Source organism: Lepisosteus oculatus, chromosome 6, assembly GCF_040954835.1.
Source record: "Lepisosteus oculatus isolate fLepOcu1 chromosome 6, fLepOcu1.hap2, whole genome shotgun sequence".
Classification (NCBI taxonomy): Eukaryota; Metazoa; Chordata; class Actinopteri; order Semionotiformes; family Lepisosteidae; genus Lepisosteus; species Lepisosteus oculatus.
The window spans coordinates 37,112,285-37,134,497 of NC_090701.1; the positions used below are offsets into that span (position 1 = coordinate 37,112,285).

The following is a 22,213-nucleotide window of genomic DNA, read 5'->3' on the forward strand; positions in this document are numbered from 1 at the left end:
GTATATTGACGCACTGTACACACTAACAGCTAATTCTTAACATTTAGATTTACAAAAATCGTTGAAACATCTCTTTTTCTTTCATAATAATGGAGTGAAATCGGAAAACGTTTACTTTTATCAAAAGGAACACGCACTAACTACAGCTCACGGAATTTCTGCTGTGGACTCTTATCATGAATTTCCCTACTGTAGCCCTTACTGAGTGGAAGCGAGCATGCAATAGGGAGCTGCATACTGACGTTTCATCAGCAGTCACGTACTGAGAGAAAGGAACAGAGCCTATTATTGTATACTTCACAACACCTTGGGCAGGCACCGCAGTTACAAGTCCATCTTATTGAATCCTTTACAACATCTACTGTAGAACTTTCAAAGTCTAGTCCTGCTGCAGCATGTTTAATGTTTGGCATTTTGTCACAAGAAAGATCCGCACTGCACGTATGTAATTTGCAGAACTGCTTTCAAAGACCGATTTTAATACCCTGATGTGACATTTCCCCCTTTGGAATGATGTGGACCTTTCATGACTGTGTTGGATTTGTCTTATTTTCTAGTTTATGTATTCATCTTGGGTTCTCCCTGCAAGGTAGGCAGTTTTTTTTTCTTACAAAGTACTATGTGTACGTACTGTATGGTCTTTAATGTAAATCTAAGTATTGTGTACTGTAAGTACTTTAAGTATTGTGCAAGAATATATAAAGAGCTGCTTAGACATTTGTACCAAATTAATAATACATTTAAAAATAGTGTATAAAAACATGATTTTTTTTTAATTGTGACATTTCCTTACAAACCTATACATCCCTCATAGGTTATTATAATACGAAATCCATGCACTCGACAGATGAAGAGCAAAAAAAAAAACAGTTTAATTCTAGCGAACTGTAATTAAATATACAGTAATCGTTTCATGTTGGTGACGATAACTGACAGTAGTTGAGAAATGCTATACTTTTAAATGATTAAAAAAATCAACTGTTGAACTCAAAGGTGTAAGGCATTATTGACAAAAAGTGATTGAATTCCTAATTTCTCATTTCTAATCAAATGATACAAGCTTCCCTTTCCTTTGTTTATCGTTCCAAAAGAATAACTTTGAAGAAAACACCAGGCGCGACTAGCATTCAAAGTAGCAGATCCGCAGAAACTGGGCTGCTTTGTGCTTTAAAGGACTGCAGTTATTTTTCAGCACCCTGGACAAGCTCTCTCTAGTTGCTGTGCTCGGTTTATTTAAAAATGTAGTTCCCTTTTACTCATTGCAGTAAAACACTTTCGTGTATGTGGTTTCTACTAAAGGCAGCGAAAGTATAATGTGGTGAAAGCTGAATTAAAATACCTGCCACTCTACATAATTATTTTTAAAAGTAAAACAAAAACCTTAACAGGTGGCATAAAAAAACATCGACTCCTCCCCCCGAAAGTACTATGAACGCATAGTTCCTTATTAAGAATACGTTTGGCAACAGTCTCATTTTATTTCCAAATGCGTAGCCAAAGTAATGAAATATGCAGTCTCAAAATATTAGGACATAACGCGGTTTGGGGGGAGTAGACTGTATTACATAGGCATTGCCTTTTACTGTCGACTTGTGACTTGTGGCGCATATTCGCAACTTTCTCCACAAAACTATTGTTTAGCATTTTAATTTCACATTTCTAAGGTTTACACGAAGCAAATGGAAGGAGTCAGAACGTTTTTAATGAATGAAGTGGTCGGATGTCACCATGGTTTGCATACCCGCTCTTCCTCCAGGATTCTCAGTGCATTGCATAACTCCGTCCTTCCATATTTGTTTTTAATTAAACATTTAGTAATAGTTTATCTCAAGATTCTAAAGGAATAATCTTTCATTTCTTTATCTGCAGGAAAATTTACTGAACAGCCTTCAAATATTACAGCAAAGGAAGGTCAAAATGTAGAGATGGCATGTGCCTTTCAGAGTGGATTGTCCTCAGTCTACTTGGAGATTCAGTGGTGGTTTATAAAAACTCCTGAGGAACAAAACAGCGAAGAAGTAACTGGGACGCAGGTACTGTAGTATAGTTACCCCTTTGATTGTATGTCTGTATGTAATATATAAAGTTTACATTGCTGTAAACAAAATTTTAACAAGATGTTACTTCAAATGAAAACAATCTAAGAAATTAGTGCTTTAATACAGCAGTAACCAGCCAGTAGTATTGCTGAACATTGTTAGGAGAATGCATGCTCTAGTATTTAAGTTTTATTATTTATAATATAATAATATAATATATAATATAATAAAAGTTCAGAGACTAAAATATCTTCAATGTCCTATACAATATATGACAAAGAAAATATGTACAACCTTAAAATGACAGAACCCTATTTTCAACAGAAGTTTGCAAAATTCAAAATGGGTTCTCTTGATCTTCCTTTAGCTGAGATCAGCACATTAATTGCATATTTGCTTTTGATGACAGGGCATAATTTGACAGTATGAAGATGTATATACGTAGTTATATATGATTAAATTTTTAGAGAAGGGCGAAGGAGTGACTGGTAAGAACAAAGATCTACAGTACAACAACTGTTTCTGGGAGTTCAGTGTTTTTTTTTTTGCAGTTTACAAGATACAATCTCACAATTAGTTGCTTTATGAAATTTCTAATCAGTGATCCAGACACTTCAGCTAGAAGGGAAGGTAAATAAAAACCTCTTTCTGGAAATAGTTCAAAAAGCACAAAATATACAGAAATGAAAAAATACAATTAGGAGCAAAATAAGCAGGATTCACCATTATCTTATGAACATTGTCATCCTGCTGTTGAATCTTAAGAAGAACCAGAGTTTTTAGATATTCAATAAAATACTTAACATATAACATATGTTTGATGTTATATTATGTATGATAATATTTGATTTATCAGACTGATACAATAATGAAGTGACTTGGTCACCCCTACTTCTGACCTAATCTAATACATTTTACAGTAACTATTGTAACTCGTATAAAAACGAATCCAGATGATATTCATTAATGTGTAATTAATTTATTGATTAGTCTTTAGCATTGGATATTATTTTCTTGTAAAACTACTGCAGCTGTTCTTAGTGTCATAGATACATTTTATTTCAAAGCAATAATTTCTAATCCTTTGCGACATGTTATACATTCTAATTTCATTTTGAGGTAAACGTGACCTTAATAAATAAACACTGAAACCAAATGCCTTTTGCAGTATTGTCTTTCACCAACAGAGAGAGCCGCAGAGCTGCTTTGACTTATTTCTTTTGACATTTTTGTTCAGATATCAAAGTGTTATTGTCTAAAAATATGTCAAGATAAAGATTAATGTTTCAATAAAACATCTAAGGCATTCCCAATATACTGTGCATGTGCACTTCAGGAAATTGTCGTTTTCCAACAAATGCACAAGAAGTCAGATAAAGGTTGTATTTTGCTTAATGGTATTTTGTAGTGAAAATGGTTAATTACAGGGATAAGGGGGAAGTCAATATTAAAGGTAGGTGGGGAAATGTTTCCATTGTTTGACTTAGGTTAAGTGGCAAAACAATATATTAGGGGAACACAAATCCAGATGAGTCAGAATGTATCTTGGTTTATTTGTCCTTATTTGTCTAATTAAACTCATTCTTTATTTAATTGGAAAAGCTGAATGCTTTACTTGTTCTTAAGAAGCATGAGATTTAAAAAGTCCTCTTAAACCTGCTGGACAGTATTCCTTGAGGACCAGAGTTAGGCATGCATGTAAGATACTGATGGTGCACATTTTCAGAATTACATGCTTTATTGTGGCCACTCAGTGTATGCATAATGCCATGGCTTTGGTACTGTATATTCATGTTTTTATCAATGCAAGCATCTTTATAGATAGTTTTGCTTGTTATACAATACTGTATGTGGAGAAAATAAATCTCCTTTTACAGTATTAAAGTGACCTATTATAACCACCCACAATATTATTTTGAGGGATGATATATATATTTATATTTTTAATATGACAGTGTTTGTTGGCATAGTCTAAATATGTAATGTGTGATGCAATGAGTGACTGATGCAGACTTCTGTCTTTACTGGAAAGTGATCAAAAATCCATTATTTATTTATTATGGTGAAATTAAATAAAGTATTGGAACTCATAATTCAGTTTAAAACAGAATACAAGATAAATAATATCTAGAACAAATAGGATTGTGAGTGTGAAAAAATGCCAAGCTACAAAGACCCCTATCAATACTGGTTGAGATTTTAGGAAGAGGTACTCATTTATGAAAAACAGTTAGGGAAACCTAATTTGTAAGAAAGGATTTTTAACAATAAATGAAAGCATGATTTGACCCAATTGTTTCTTGTTCAGAGGCATACAGTAAGAGTCTGATACATCCAGTTTTATTAAATAAGAACTATTTGTAAATTGTAAATTGGCTATTTGTTTACATTCACAACCTTTTTGCAATCAATACAGACTCATATTAATAGTGAGAGGCACTAGTAATACAAAAATGCTATTTGTTCTAATACTGTACATATTTGTCATGTTTAATGTCTGTCATTAAAGTTTCTACAAAAGTAGAAATGAGGTCAAACTGATGGGTGCAAATCTTTAAAAGGGGACATAAAATATCTAATCTCATGTTTCATAAGAATGTATCTTTTGTTGATTTTTTTTGTCTTTCTGTTGTTTAACTAATTTCTTCAAATAATATCCTGTGTATATTAATACAATTTTGTAGTGTTTCTGAAATTTGAAACAGTAGTGTACTGTGCTCTCCAGTCATATTCATACCCCAAATTAAAAAGGAACAAAAAAAGCATAGAATGGCTGTTGAGTGAATAATGCTGTGCTAAAGACATTTCTAAAAATGTTATACTATTATTCTAAATGCATTGAATAGAGCCAAGTGTTATTTATCATAAATAAATAATTAGTTGAACACCAGAAACAATTAGGGTCAGTGTATTTAAACATCTAAATATAAAATTCCATCCATCAAAAAATTCCTATTTTCCTGGGATATAAAGTGTTAACACACAGAAGACATTCAGTAGTACTCCTGCATGTGTCATCATGATTAAGGACCAAAACCTCTCAAAAAAATGAAGATACAGTGATCACATGGCTGCTGATTTCCACAAGTTCAGGAAGGCTATAAAAGAATCCACATAAAGCTAAACATAAAGATGTATTCTTCAGACATTTAAGGCTAGTGGTATAGTGGCAGTACTGCCATGAAGAGAACACAAGTTCATCTTGCCTCTATGGTGTTAGAGATAAGTGATTTGACACGCAACCAAACCATAACATAAAAGAAACTGTAAATCCAAAGACGATTGCTGTGAGATCTCACAAACTTTAGAAAATAAAGTAAAAAACTACTATTTAACTTCATCTATATGAATTTGGCATTCATGGAAATGCTGCAGGGAAGACATTTCTTCTGAGGGTGTATCACAAAAACACCCAGTTGAATTTGGAACTTGAGCTTTATCTAAATGACAGTGGGAGTATTTTATCCTAACCCATATTTTATAATCAGATGAAATGCAAATTGATCTTTGGAAATGCCCATTAGCATTATGGTTGGTGAAAAACAAAGATTAAATTAATGATGATTTAACATGAGCTCATTGTGAAAGGTGCTGGGAGGTCTATTATGTTTGGGTTGTTTTTTTTGCATCTGTGGTGGTGGAGCTCTCTCCATCTAATGCACATACAAAACCATTTTGACTAAATACCTGGTTCCCTCTGCTAAATAGCTCAAATGTAGTCCTAAATGGGCAATCTAGCATGATAATGAGCCAGAGCACGCATGCAAATTAACAAAGATATAGTTAATTTATCAAAATTCTCAATCTTGAAATCTTAATCCAATTAAATATACAGTATGTGGTTCAAATTAACAGTTCACATATGGAAACTAAAGGGTATGATTGATCTGTTGCAATTATGCCTGGGAGAATAAAAATGTCTTCTAAAATGTGGCAGAATATCATAGCACACAGCAGTAGGTGTCTTGACAGTGTAATCCATGCCAGGGAAGGATAAAAAAAATACTATGTATACAGGTATGAATAGATGTGATCCTTGTGTTTTCTGGACTTATAGGATATTTATACAGTATGACATTAGGACTTTACTCTGTGCAATGCTATAAAGATTCTAATTTGACTTTTTTTGAAGGACACATTATCTTGTAAATCATTCTGTTTTATGATACTATGTATTCCTCTTATATTCGGAATATGAATACATTTTGAGGGCATTATATAGTATATTCAAATAACTAGACACTTCTGATTCCTATAACTATTTGCAAATTTGTGCTGAAAGTCTTGACAATTTGAAAAAATTCAAAACCTTAGAAAGTTTTTCTAGTCTGCTGATTTTTAATCACATTAATTAAAAAGGAATTTTGTGTTGTGATATGTAGCTGCTAATCACTCCTTCTCATATAAGGAAGGTATGTCTGCACTCCATACAATTTAATTTCCTCAATAACATTTCAACCAAATTGGCTTGGATTAAATAAAAACTTGACAATTGGAAATGACAGATTCCATACTTGATTGAACAGTTTTCTTTTCCTTGAAGGTTTGTCATTTCTAGATTATGGAAACTTAGCCTATAGAAAGTGTTATGTGATCCACACAAATATCCACATGAAACAATAAAGTTGGCTATTATGTAACATTGGAATAATATTCCAGAGGATCTGGTTTAAATTTAAGATTAAGATGTCCTTAACAAAACTTATTTTGCAGTTTTACTTTACGTCTTTTGAATAATTTAAACCTACATAAATTTCATGAAACTATTGACTGTGCTCTGATCGATGTTGGACCCCTTCACTATTAAATATAGAATGTAATTAAACTTTTAACTTAGTTGGACAGTAACAGTTGGTGGCATCTAAAATTCATTAGTTTATCTAGCTACACTTTTCAAAGAAAAGGGCTTTATATATTTTTAATCAATATTGTACTGATATGTGTGGTAAGATTTAATGCAGAAGTGTTTCATACAGTTATTGAAATACCTATAAAAAGTCCAGTTTTTACAAACAACGCTTGCTCATGGTGCATGGCTCAGCTGTTTCTTCTCGGTTTCTCTCATTTGTTTGATACCAGATCTAATAATGGTTGAACCATTTTTCTAGCTTGTCAGGGTTTGTACATTATAAACGGTTTGTCGCAGTATGATATGAGCTTTGTGAAAACAAAATATAGAAAACAAAAAAATGAACAAAACTGAAAAATATTGCAGATTTTCAGAAAACAAAACAATTCTATACAGCAACATGCTGTATATTTATGAAAAATCCATTTAATTTCAGACATGAAATTAAAAAGCAATATCATTTTTACTGAGACATATGGGAAATCCTTTCGGCTTTGGGTCTGTTGGTTGTTGTAATCCCTGTAATACCAAAGCAAGCTAATTGCTTATATATAATGTAATTGCACTTGTATTGTATTCAGTGGCATCATTAAATAACATAATCTGTTTAATGATCAGTTAATGATTATATATTGACCTTGGTTTTTTGATGCATTTGTGTTAATCTTGTGAAATGTCATTTTTTAATCAACTGTAATACTCAGTTTACTACATTACCTTTTTGTAATTTTTCATCAGTATGTGAAAAAAAAATGGATTGCAGCCTGTAACTGGTATTAAAAGTAAATCATGGTTGAGTTGTACAATTAATCATTCTTCATGTAATTAATAATGACAAATTATGGTAACATTTCCCCCTTTATTTCATTTGTTCAGGATGGCAGAATTCTGTATACTATATGACCTTAGGCTGTCATTTTTTGGGAAATGAAGTTTTATATGATTATTATTTGTATCTCTCCATTGGTTTCCACCACAGTTGAACAATCATTTAATGCACACTGGGAAATCTTCCCTTACAGACATTAAAAATCAACACAATTTTAAGAATTATGCCGTTGTGATGAACATGTACTGTACATCCACGAGCTCAAGTGTACACTCTAGGCTTTTATCGTTTTGCAAAAATAACATATTAAATTTAAACAGCTAACACAATACAAGTGAAAAATGTGAACAACAGGTGTATTTAATCTCACAGAAAACTTTGGCAAAGTACTGTTAATTCAGAATGTTCCGCTGTGTGTACAAATCAGCAGTTTTGTAGTGCAAGCAGATGAAATACATTTTCATGTAGTGTAGTGTAGTCATATAGTTAACCTACTACCTGAGTGATCTACTTGCTCTTATCCAAACTGTGGTAACTGCTACTATTTTTCATGCTTCTCAAATGATTATTGGATTCACGCAGGCTTAAGATAATCATACATAATCTGTTACGTACTGTACGCCACTCCAGTAGACAGGAAAGGCAGACCTTTGTTGGGAGAGGAACCCAAAAGAGAGGAACTGTGGGCGGGAGATGTAGAGTAAAGGAGTCAGCAGGAAGGACGCGACAATGCTGTGTGCCTTCTGGATTAGCGGAGCAGTGCTGTGCGCACTGGGGCTGGACTGAGTGCTACAGTATGCATGCTGATTGGAGAGACTGAGGCTGTGATGAGCAAGCAGACAGACTGGCTGCTGCTGAGGGGCCCTCATCTAGTCACGGTTATGCATGCATGGGTTGAAACTGGAGAAATCGTACTATACACTTTCTAAAGTATAAGCATGGCAACAGTCAAGATCCAAACCAAGGAACAGCAAGGAAGTCACAGACACCGGGGGAGAACTGGAAGCAGGTCCGAACAGGGCAGGTTAGGAATCCACACATGGTAAGAATCGTGGAACACGGGAACAGGAGCACAGGAATAGGTGAACTGAGGTAGCAACATGGAACCAGGAACTGGGGAATACAAGAACTCATGGAATCATGGGAACTGGAGAACAAGGCTCAGGAACGGGTTTTCAAACGGGTCTTATGCTAAACTGCTGAGTGCAATCTGACCTGGCCTTAAGTAGCCTGTATCATCTGAGGCTGGGGTACTGATAATGGTGCACAATTTATTTGGCTCTCTGATTATGCGTCCATGGAAAGTTGAGGTGTAGTCAGTTAACATGGTTACATCATCCCGCCTAGCGGCGCTGGAGCCAGGGAGGATATGGCATAATCGTATTGTCTTAGCAATAAAAAATGGTTATTTTAACTGTGTTGTGAAACCAGCACCACTTTCTGCAAGAGACTGTATGTTTGTAATGACAATATAGTGTCGATAATATTTATCGGCAGTAATAATATCAGTTGGTGTTTGAAATAATTTGTTGTTATTAATATCTGTTTATCTGTACCATTTGTCGGGACAGACAACTTACTGCACTATAGCTTTGGTAAGGAGATGGACTATGGCCGAAATCAAGAAGACTCTCTCACACTGATTCGGGCACAGAAGGATTAAAAAGAAAATAGGTGATTTACAATAAATAGATTTACACCTGTGGAAAGCGTTCCAATTTTAATGTGATACAGAAGATAATATTCATAATAAATAATCTTGTACGGTATGTAAACTGAAAATTTATAGAGGAGACACATTGAAGATATATTAATAACCTTTAAAATCTGAAGCTGTTAACTCTACTTCAGACCTGCACACTTCCACACCTGCATGTCAAGATCATGGTTCATCATGTGTGAATGAGCCAAATCAATAATAAAACTTGTTTACAAAGAAAGTGGAATACAGTAATCAGCTTGGGACTCGAACCCAGGCTTCTGACGTCACTGCCAGCTGTCAGCCAGCTGACCAAAGGGAAATCTCTCCTCATCCCTGCGGCTGAGGTCCCTGCTAGCTATTCAGAGGGAAAGGCGGTGACGACTTTAGATACTTGATTCCATATTATATTCCCAATTAATCAAATTCTTAAAGTATGCTTTTGTTAACTCCAATAATGAGCATATTCGCAAAAAGGTTAAAACATCACTTTTCACAAAATATATAAACTTAATATGGTCAGAAGAAGCACGTACTTTAAAAAAGTTTCCAAAATAACCACATGTAAGACTTTGATGCTTAAAATGTTTAAGAAGGAAGTGGAATACTGGTGTGTATTTTTTCTTTAAAATACCAATGCCAGCCATATACAGTTTACATAATATGTTTATATTCCTAAATTAATACTGTTTATGATCATCAGACGCAATATGCTCCTCTTCTTTTTTTGCTCAACTACTTAAATTTCCCTTTCGTTGTAAAATTCCAGATAAATATTCAATACTAAGAAGATTAAAACATCCACAGTAAAGAGATTAAATAATTAAATCTTTGCACAAACAACCAATGCACCACGAATGCCCCTGTTAGTCATTTTGGCCAGCCAATCACATACCACGGTATAACGCAGTGACTTGTGGGCAGTTGCGAGCGGTACGGGTTTGCACCGCACATTTTGAATGGTTGCATCTGTACATGATAAACACAGAACAGGATTCTCTATGCAGTGATTTTACAGTTACTCCCAAAAACTTCAGACATAGAAATGAATCCAAGTTCAGTGTGGAAGAGGAATTCAGTTGTGCTTGCTTCACTCCTCAGAAGAATGAGACTGTCAACTGTGATACACTGCATTGCAGTGATACATGAGAATGTGAATCACGTTTCACAGACATCAGGTTTTTGGATGAAGTGCTTAGCTACTATATGTAACTGAGGATGATTGTAATAAAGCACCCTAATTCAACATTACTCTAAAAAAAAAGTCAGCATTGACCCATCCAAGTACAACTCATCCATGTGATATGCTAGATCTCACATGAAATGTCATAGCTTTGCTTATAGTAACTAAATACAATCAGTATACTTCTCATTCAATTCAGATGTGATTATTAATGCAATTTCTATTCTTATTTGCAATGTGAATCTATCCACAGGAATTTTACGATGGTCATATATAGAAATGTTTCGGATAACAGGTTGTTCTTGACAAAAATAAATAGAGGTTTGAAACGGATTTAATTATTAACCTAAATAGTTTTCAGTTCTGACACCAGTTTGAGTAAAAACTATTTGCTGTATAATAATTTCACATTTCCACTGGTCAAGAAATACTGTGCAGGTTTACATATATTCTGAGGCAACAAAGGAACAACTAAAGGTAATTTAACAGTGGAAAAGCTAGTTTATTCTCCTTTCTTCTACATTTCAGCATGTACTTAATCTTTACGTGTCCTTAACAACAAATGCATGATGAAGCAGCACCCCACCCAGACGTATTAAAAGACTAAATACTGTACATTACAGATGATTATAGACGTGAAACACAAAACACAAAAAAACAATATTTGCAAACCCTTTTTACAATTGTAGTGAGATTTTACAACTGCTCATCAAGCCTTCCATATTGTATCCCTAACACTGATCACCCTACTAGAACACTTGAAACTAAATCTTTATAAGAAAAAATGCATTTTTTAGCAAACAATTCCTTACAGGTAAGACAGCCCATTAAACAGATGCTAAAAAGGAGAAAAAATTTTGTTGCAAACAAAAACAAATTCAAAATAAAAAAGAGTGATGAATATGAAACATACAGTTCCTTTTGCTACTGTAAATGTAGTCCCTCTGATGTTCCTTCAGTGCCCAGTACCTGGTTTTCGTTTGTCAAAGAGGAGTTGTGAAGTTGTAAAGTTGTCCATTCTGTTGTCACTTGTCACTTCTTCTCTTTTGATATATTCTATCCCGTTTTACCTCTTTACAAGTACTGTATAACACATGACCTGCAGCTCATCTTCTGGAAACTTTAGTCTTAAATGTTCAAAATGTTGTGGAGCCATCTGGTCTCCACTCACATGGAGTCAGATTAAGGGATTAGATATTCCTGAGTTTGTGGACTGTTTATTTTATTAAATGTCTTAGTTATCTAAACAAACTTTAACAGGCATACAGTACCTCAGCTGCCAGAGTTACTCTCCAAAATAAGGGAAAATAAAAAAAGAACTAACCTGCACATTTACTGTATACTAGACCCATCACACAACTGTATACATTATATAGAATATATAGTATTTCAGATGGTAATCTCTAAATTTTAGACTTTTCTTTAATACAATTCAGCTCTGTCAGTCTGTGACATTCCACCTAAATCTAATAGATAACACTGCCAATGAGAAAAGAGAGAAGGGATTTAAAAATTGCTTTGGGGGGTTTTAGTTACAAGCTGTCATTTTCCTATATCCATTAATGTCATTCATTTTAGTTTCTTCCTCTTTTGGGTTAAGGTACAGTGACTACAGATGCAAATACTGTATATGTAAACTGATCAGGAAATTACTATCAATCAACTTTCGCCTTTGAGATGCATCTATGCATTTAATTTAAGTTGAAAAAATAGAGCACAATGTGAAATTTATTAAACACTTCACTAAATTCAACCTAAACTTTACTGAATTGCACATTTTTATTATTGAAGCATATGGAGAAGGGTAAATTCCAACACATTTTAAAACAATGTCTCTAAGATTTGAAGTTTGACAGATTTCTGTGCACCATGTGAAACAGCTAATTAAGAATAAAACATCTATGAAGAAAAGATTTTAAGTCTACATCTATGCTCCAGCCTGGATGTAGGGAGAATGAGAGCTCCAGAGGGTACAGTAGGTCTCATTAGCACCAGACTGGACTATCTTTAGGCCTGTGGGACTCAGCAAGCTACAGTATGTATACTTAAGAAAGAATAGCTTTGCCATACTGAGGGGTGTCACAGGTGTTGGACAATCTGTTATGATGTATCAGTTATGTATAATTTGATGATATGATGTATCAGGGCTGTATGGTAATTTTATTTGCTAAACTCAATAGGAATGAAGCACACTTTAGGGTTGCCCATCTGAACCAGAGCTGACTAGAGCCATTAGTTCCTGTAGGAGTAGAGCATTTCTTGGTAAAGTAGCAATATACCTTCTCCCTACTGCTGTGAGAGATGGGAGTCTACAGTAGATTAAATAGGTTCATAAATTGAGTCCTGGGTACCTCTTTATGCTTTAATGTCAGCAGACAAATGGGCTGTCTCAGGGTGCGAGATAAGTTAAGGAGAAAAAACAACAAACTGGCTGCTGCTGGTTCAGTGATGCAATTGTTGACTATAGAGAGTTGACCCTGACCAAACAGGATTAGCCAGGAAAGTTTGTGATTGGAAAAAGCTACTGGTTGTGAAGATTAAGTATTGAGTAATACAATTAATACTGTTGAATAGTCCAACAATATTTGTGATTCATAAAGATGGGGAATGAATAGTTAATGATAAATCTAGTGTCTTTTGTGAGAAGAGCCAAATAAAGAACAGCATGGAAAGAAGTCAATATAAGAACAGTTTGAGTAAAAAATATTGTCCTTTTTTTGCATTCTTAGAGATTTATAAGGGTATAATAATTCACAACAACACATGCTACATCTTTTTGGAGAAAATTGGATCCATGCTATGTGGCATATTTTCTTCACATTAGACACATGATGCTTGACTAGTGTGCATCTCAGATTAGTCAAAATATATATTTTTAATTTACTGTTGACATTAATATAAAACATACTGTAAATTTGTAACTATAAAATTTTGAACTGTAAGTATAAAGTATTGTCATGTTATAAAATAAATTAGAATAATGCATACTCCTTTAAGAAATCTATTCTTGAAACTAAAATGGGATGTAGATGTACAACATACAAATTAATTCTTATGTATAATCCTTAAGAAACAGAAACACTCCTGGAAATTATATTTAGATTACAGTCCCTTTTCATTATGGAGTTTAAAGGATGGAAGGACTATTGGTAAAATCACTATCTCTATAATACCAAATTTGTTGTCAGTTTTATATAAATATAATTCTGTTATTTTCAGATTTGCTTGCTTAGAAAATAGGATTATTTTTAAAGGATTATCAGGAATTCTTACATCAGTTTACACATACTCCTACAAATACAATACAGAATTAATTCATGCATCTACATATCCTATACTACTAAATCTCCATTTCAACTTGGTAACTTCCCAAGGAATTCTTATGCTTGTTTAGGCTAAACTGTCAAAGGTAATAATATTAAGAGTCAATAGGAATGCACAGGCCTAATTACATTTATTGTTCATTATCTCACTAAAGAAGATGTGATCATTTGTGATCAGTGTGATGTTTCAGAGACCAGATTATCTAAGTATACAGTATTTGCCCATTTTTATAAATTATTTTTTAAGAGAGTGTATGTATTTTTATGTATTTTTTTCTCTCAAAAATGAAAAAAATTGAGTTATGAAGTAACCATGTGTTTTGTAAAGGACTCAATGTCAATTATTTAAGAAATACAAAGACTAACATTTATAATTAAAAGGGCCATGTCAGACATTGGAGACCAAGGAGACACAAACTCTGTGATTAAATGTACTAAATCCAGTCTGTGCGTATCATATTGCATGCCTTCCATTGGATAATTGTAAGTTCTAGCAAAGTTAGTTTTCCATCCCATGTTTCTGAAAATCCAAAGTAGATAAAAATATCTACTTCAAATAAGCAAATAAAAAATCTTATTTTGGCTTATTTCAGTAGCTAAATTTAGTTGCATTAAAAAATGTTTTAGCAGTCTGAATACATTAACTGTAATAATTAGTTCCTTGGATTAATGGTGGTTCTGCATCACAGAAAGTAAACTGCATACTGCATTCTTACTGAAGGTGCTTTCAATTTAAAATATGTCCAGATTCCAGATTTAATAGTATGTAATGTTTTTTTTTCTTGCATTGCTGTTGGTCCAAAACTTTCAATGCTCCAGAACTACAACTCTTATTATAATAAGGAATTTCTGAAATAGCATTATACAGTAAGAGGCAATAGATTATAGTGTTATTAAATACATATAGTATATTGGGACTATTTGTTTTTTATAGATGGGTGAAAATGTAGATGCCACCCAGACATCAGAAATGTGTCAAAAACATTTTGAAATGATGCAGGTCATAAAAAACCCTTAGATAAAGCTGTGATCTTGAATTCTAAATGGAATGTATTTAGCAAGTACTATCTAGAAGTCCTAGAGAGAAGTTTAACAGGAAGTTAGAATTTAGTGGAATTTTTTATATCTGAAATTAAAGCTCAACTAAAAATATGTTTACAAGTCAAATATAATCTGTACTCAAAAAGCCCAAGTTACTCAATACAAAGCAAACTGTCATCTTCATATCAGTAAAATGAATAAAACAGTGCATGTTAATTTTGAGATATGCTATGTGAATGTAAATGGGTATACAGTGGGTATTATTTAATTCTTAGTCAACCCTGTTTCTGGACAGGTACAGTTTAAGGTTTAACAAACACATTTTAAAGCAACATATTAAAGAAAATAATGAAATAATTGTCTAAGTAGGTCATTTGGAGATCAAGTATAACAAATACTAGAAAACGCTTTGGCTGTCTAGATTTAGTAAGACTGTAATTTGTACGTTATCATGATTTTCTATACGTTATCGTGATTTCTTTTAACACTGTTATTGGTATTTTAAATACTGTATTTTCATTCCAAAGCTTATTGTATTTCGGGAATTTCGCATTCAAGGCCTTGAATTATATACTGTATGTTACACAATATGATAATGTACTGTATATCTGCGGGAAAATAATTACGACAATAAGCTGTTCAGCTTCTTCAGCTATTATTTACAGCTTCATTGAATAATTATGATATTATGTAGAGAACATTTGAAGTTAAGTTAAAATGTCATTAAATGTCAAAAAGAGGAAGATAAATTGTAGTGTAGTAATTCATTCAATTACGTTATCTTGCTTTCAGTTTATATAGTATTTCTGTTTAGAATATTTTTATACAGCACTAGTATGGTTTGACCATCAATGACCTCCATTGAGGGTGGAATATATGTTGATAATCCAGTTATTTGTTTAGATCTGGGCTGTGTCATGTGCTGGCTGTGACTGTAATGCCTAAAGAGCAAGTTTACAGCTAGCAGGGACTCTTGCTAGGTGCGTGTGAGCATGTAGTTTTATTACTGTACTTAGACTTGAATCAATGCCTTAGGGCTACTGTTTGCCCAGTTTCTAATGGAATGTTTCTGATTAAAATTCAGACTTCTGCATTTTATTTTTCCTAAATTAAATTCATTTTATTTAGTTTATTCAAGAAACAATAAATTAAAATGATTTAATCTATTCAATTTGCTTTAAGCAGAGAGCAGGAAATACAAGACATTTATGTTCTCCAAATTAATCATGTTCATTTAAGATACAAATGAAATGTGAAAGACTCAAACTTTATAACCTCCTAAGAAACAGAGCCTAGTTAAAGAAACATCATGTCAATGCTAGAATACATTTCAAACTATAACTGCCAACACAATATTTCGTAACACACAAAACCCAATGTTATAAGCATTTTTATGCTGAAGTACTAAAGCAAGCTCATAGTGTCAGAAACCTGCTTTATGCATAATTGGTATTCTGAACATCTGGGCTTCTATTAATAAGGGTTTTCAAGTCTTTCCTTCATTGCAAGTCTTTTTGGCACTCAATAATGTTGGTACTGTATCTCATAATTCACAAGGAGGAATAACAAGCATATGCATAACCAACAACGAGACTGAATAAGTACAATTTTACATACTGTATATGGAATTGCTACAGATGCTCTGTGTATAAATCACATTATTCTCTTTGCTAGACTAGGTTGTCAACTATAATTTTAATGGAGAGGAGAATTCAGATTGTCACTTAATAATAATAACACTAATACAAGCAGGAGACAATAAACTATATAATATTTCATAACATTCTATCAATCAATTATATAATATAATGTTTATAAAATATCAATCTAACATATTCCCATATGTTTTAAGTTGGCCATTTACCTAGGTGTACAAAACAATAATTTCAAATTTTCATATAATTAATTGCTGTGTACATTTCTTATGGACTTACAAATGAATGTATGCATAATTTAATTTTATTCTACATCTTTACCATTCCCAAGAACAATAATATTAATTTTATTTGATTAGATATTTTTTTCATTATTACTTTCTCTTTGCAATTTACCCAGCAATGCTTCAGTCACTAAATATGAAAGTCTACTAAAATTGTCAACAATTACAATTACAGAGATGGGCAAAATAATTATAGTCAGTTGTCATGTTGGACAGATGGGTGCTTCACACAGTATATTCAAAATTTCAAAACATAATTCAAAACAGTATTTGTTTGGAAATACAAAGATTAACCAGGAAAGTTTGAGGAAAAAAAAAGCTTCAAGAGCATATAAGATCAAGATCAACTAAAGTTGAACTATATAGAGAGAAAGGAAATTTGGATACTTCAGAGAGCACATCAGTGAAGCATGTACTGAGCATACATGCTGTAACAGCTTTTGTATCTGATTCACTTGTTTTCATTGATGATGTTACTAATGATGGAACAGGACACTGAAGTTTATGGACATTTTTTGTCTTTTTATGTAGAACGAAAAGGCCTCCAAAAGTATTTGATCTTACTTCACCACACTGGATACCAAATGCACATAGAGCTCATCAGGAGACGAAAAGTGAGAAGACTAGACTGACCAAGTCAATCTCCAGATTTAAATTCAATTGAGCATTAATGACCACAATGTATGACCACAACGTAGTTTCCATAAATGCTTAGCAAAGATTTTGAAATGATTACAGAAAAGTTTAGGAAGTTCAGTGGATCTCAGACTTCCACTCTCAGGCAGTTACTGACTCAAAGGAATATGCAACTAAATACTGACTTTTATACTCAAAGATTTTTACTTAAAGTTAATGTGTCCCAATATCTTTATTAACATGAAGGCAGTGGGTTGAACACAAAGCATTTTTTGTCCTAATAGGTTTAGATGTATGCATGTGTTACAAGCCAGACATTGAGGGGACTGTAATAACAGCCTACAGGTGGGCGTTGCACGTTGTTGGTGGTGGAGGGGTTACCCCATTACCTGTAAAGCGCTTTAAATGGAGTGTTCAGAAATGTGCTATATAAGTGTAAGCAATTATTATGATTATTATTATTATTATTATTATTATTATTATTATTATTATTATTAGTAGTAGTAGTAGTAGTAGTAGTAGTAGTAGTAGTAGTAGTAGTAGTAGAAGTAGTAGTAGTGATAGTACCTGCCACTAGAGAGGTTTAAAAGGGCTTTATAAGTCATAAAGAGACACACAAGGTTATAATTAGTTAATTAATTAGTTTGTTGATGGAGATTAATTTCACACTCTCAGGTAGAGTTATGTATGGAATGTTTAGATAAAAGACGTACACTGTGTTTGTGGTGGTTGGGTTTCTGGTACCAGACAGGGGAAGCATTTTAAGAGACCATTTATTATAAAACCGACAAAATCTCTGAAAAGAAGTTCATGCCCCATTTAGTGTACAAACAAGGGTTTGTATGTGTTCAGATCACTGGAGCTGCAAAATAGCTTCTGTAAGCATGGACATGTGACTTTTTGGACATGTTAGTTTTTGAAGTTGTCTCTGAAACACACTTTGTTTTATTTTGGAGCCGGTAAGTACCTTATACTGGCTAATGGTGGACCATTAATTTGGTTTCAGTTTTGAAGTTGTGAACTTCAAATTCCCACTTTCTCAGGTGGCCAAAGTCTACTCTGCTAGATTTATAGTTTTCCTTAATTCAAAACCAGCTTTCTATGAAAAAATACTCCTAAGGTAGGGTACCTGCTTGGCATTCTTCAGGCTCTCCGTATTAACATGAATCATAGGTGCTGAGGCCTGTGCAATTTAAGTTTGCTAATGAACGAAGTTTGATCTTTTGAATGTTAAGTTACGCATTTTTACATGCCTCAGTAATTATGAAGGTAATTGGAGATCCATCTGTGTTGAGACAGCAATATTTTGCAGCAGTATTCTTTCAAGAATTAGGCTATGACTGATGTCAAGGTAGATTTAGTATTACACCAGAGTTGCTGGAGAACCAATTTTCTTTTGAGTAAGTTGGCTGTACTCGGGGAGTTTGACAATTATCAAAAGGAACTCACACTCAAGACATATTGAAAATAGAGTTGGATATTGGACACACCTTTGTTAAACAGATGCCCAGACCTCAAAGGAGAAACCCAAGTACCTAATATTGTTACAACATATAGGGGTTATGAAAATAATGAATATCAGTAATAGGGTGAGCAGGTTTATTGATACGTAAATTAAATAATTATAACCCCAAAATAAAGATTGTGCCAAGAATATATCCATATTTTTGGTATAGTTTGAGGCACCTGCGTTCTGTGTTCTCTGGCACAGCTTTTGTGAGAAGAGTAATAATTTGAAGACACTGGGTTAAACAAGTTTTTATTAGTAACGACAATGACACACTAAACAACTCACAAGATACACATTCAACACACTTTATGCTATGTACAAACTTATAAACCTACATCTAGACCACCTGCATATGATGCCTACAAAGACCAAAATACGATAAAGCTGCCTTCTAAACTAAACAGAATATGACTTAGAGTTAAATCTCTCTCTGTAAACCCAGATTAAAATGAATGGTACTTACAGTATCTCCCTATTATTAAACTGCAACCACTGACCAAAAGAGGCAATTTTTAACCAAGGGATTCTTATCACAAGAAATCAGTATCCTAAAAGAAACAGAATAACAATCTCTCTTAACGAAGTTCAAATACTAATCTCGAATCAGGTCTTTCTGGATGGTTACCTTCTGTCTTCCATTCCTGTCTCCTATTATATCTTTGTGCTCCTGTCTGCTCTTCTAAAGATTAAGATTAAGATCAGTTTATTGGCCATATACAATTTCTTGTGTTAGGTGTTAGGAACTTGTCTTTTTCACATACCCCAATTTGCTCTCCATGAGACACACAGACAGGGAGAGAAGCTTGGGGTCAGAGCGCAGGGTCATCACCCATGGAGCAGTTGGGGTTAAGGGCCTTGCTCAGGGGCCCAACAGAGCAGGATTCCTCTGCCAGCCGCAGGATATGAATCAGCAACCTTCCAGCCACAGGGGCAGGTCCTTAGCCACAGAGCCACCGCACCACCCAAAGCTACCTGTTTTATGCTTTGTTCCTGTACTGTTGTTTTACACTTAATCATTTACCCAGAACTTAATTAACCAAGGTAAAACAGAGATTACTTTGATGAGTTGTCTAACACCCAGCTCAACTAGGTGAACAACACAATTCTTTTCTGGCTTTGAAGTCCTGAGAACCTCAAATATTTACCCTAGCCAAGTGTTGCATCTAGATTTTTTACTTCAGTTGGCACAATAGTAGTCAGAATATCTTCTTATAAATTCTGCCTTCATGTCAGATCATAACTAAGCATTACATCACCAGACCAGACAACACTGCCCACCTCCTATTATGGGGTCAACACATATTTTGACAGAATGTGACATCGATCCAATGATAAGGAAAATAAGACAGTTGTACAGTAGATTTCATTCTGTTGTAACCTTTATCCACCAAGTGAATGTACATGATCTACTGCAGAGGTGTTAAGAGATGACTTTGCAAATTATGAATATAAGTTTTAGAATAACTACATCTAAGAGAGAGGTAAGAGATGACTTTATTAGCCATTTACAATTTCTTGCAAAATGATTAATGAAAGTTTTCACATGTTGATTACTTTACATTTCAAATTTGATTACTCTATTTTATGCTAAATACTGGATTTCACAATCGTTTACAGGTTTCTGCACCACAATTGTCAGCATTAAAATATGTCTGTTGAAAACCTATATATTGGCTGGGAGAAAATAAAAAGTCCAGAAATTGCAAAATAGAAACCACCACTTTGTTATCTGATTTGTTATCTGAATAAACAAAAACTTTGCCCTTGTGGACTGTGTGCTTTGAAGTCAAATATTGTATTATACAGTTTTTTGACTGCACCATTTTTTAAAATAGGTTTCTGCATTATAAATTACTGTTTGATCTCTGTGTTATATAGTTGTCATATTGAGCTGAAATTTGTATAAGAACTGCAGATTTTGCAAACTTGGGATTTTCTGTCAAGCTGTGAGGCGATATCTAGTTTAAACATGCATTATTATCACTGAAGTGGGAAACTGTTTTGCAGTTTTTGAATGAAAATAAGACTTCCTAACAGTGTTACAATGCAAGTTAACTTTAAGTTAATGTTTAAGCAGACTATTCAATTGCAATGGCTGCTTTCCCTCTGTCCGAATACCCAGACTCTCACATGCTGTACATCTGAGAAGTTTAAAAATAACCACTATTTGTAAAGTTTCGCTTCTGAGGTGGGACTCATAGTGTGATCCAAGAATGCTAAAAGCACTTGCAGGTGTGTTGGGGAACTTACAAGCATCAAAGTAGGAATAGCTGGGAGCTCTACGTTACTGAAACTAGAAGGAATGGGGACCACGCTCTAGATATGATGTGCGGGCTAACTTGGAGCTTGCTTTGTTGTTTGAGACAGGGGAGAAGAAAGGATGGCATCGGTTGCCTGTTAACAAATAAAACCAAGGTACTCATTCTTGTTGTTCTCTCTTATTTTCATCTAGCTAAGTATTTTTTATTTATTCAAGACATTAATTCCATGGGGACATTGGATTTAGTTTTTGATACACAGGACTAATGGGTCCATTTTGCATTGGAACGTATGCAGGCTAAAAAAAAATATCTGTTTAGATCCTATGCAAAGACGAGATAAAAGATATTGCTACAGTATTTTACAGGAATTTTATTTGAAACAACACGTCTGAACAATGCACCAGTGAACAATGCTCTCCTGAAAAATGCTATGTAAATAAAAATAATTTTCTGAAAGGTTGCATGTAAACATGGGGATTTGCATTCCTGAACCACTCACAACCACTCACAACCAGAGGCTCTACACATGATGTATACATAGTGATTTATAACTAAATATTAATGTTTATCAGTTTAACAGTTTATCAGTTTAACAAAATATGAAAGGGAGACTGTTCTTAGTTGTGGATAGTGAACAGTTTGGAAATAAACATGAAAAATGTCCCCACAGGTGCATTTGAACAGTGCAGCTATTTTCAGTCTTTTTCTTTCAGGGAGCTTGTTTAAAAGCCATTTAGTTTAAAGTCTCTTGCAGTTAAAGGTTTCAATTCATTCATATTATTTCAAATGAGTTGGCATGTTTAGTTGGCATTCTAATTTTTTTCTGTTTCCACTACATTGGAAATTAAAGCTCTAAGAAAATAATTAAATTCATGCCTTAAATATCATAGTGTGGCAGCAAAGC

At 33.7% G+C, this 22,213-nt stretch overlaps 1 protein-coding gene across 2 annotated transcripts in view; it reads left to right on the forward strand.

Annotated features, from left to right (window-relative positions):
• Positions 1 to 232: 232 nt before the first annotated feature.
• The window catches only part of vstm2a (V-set and transmembrane domain containing 2A), a 45,550-nt gene continuing 23,569 nt past the window's right edge, over positions 233 to 22,213 (forward strand). The window contains exons 1-2 of one of the 2 annotated variants that reach the window (XM_006642869.3): positions 233 to 589; positions 1,870 to 2,033. In XM_006642869.3, coding sequence (XP_006642932.2) covers positions 511 to 589; positions 1,870 to 2,033 — 243 coding nt within the window. In that variant the 5' untranslated portion in view covers positions 233 to 510. The remainder of the gene's footprint in view (positions 590 to 1,869; positions 2,034 to 22,213) is intronic. The other variant, XM_015338927.2, reaches the window with a different exon arrangement.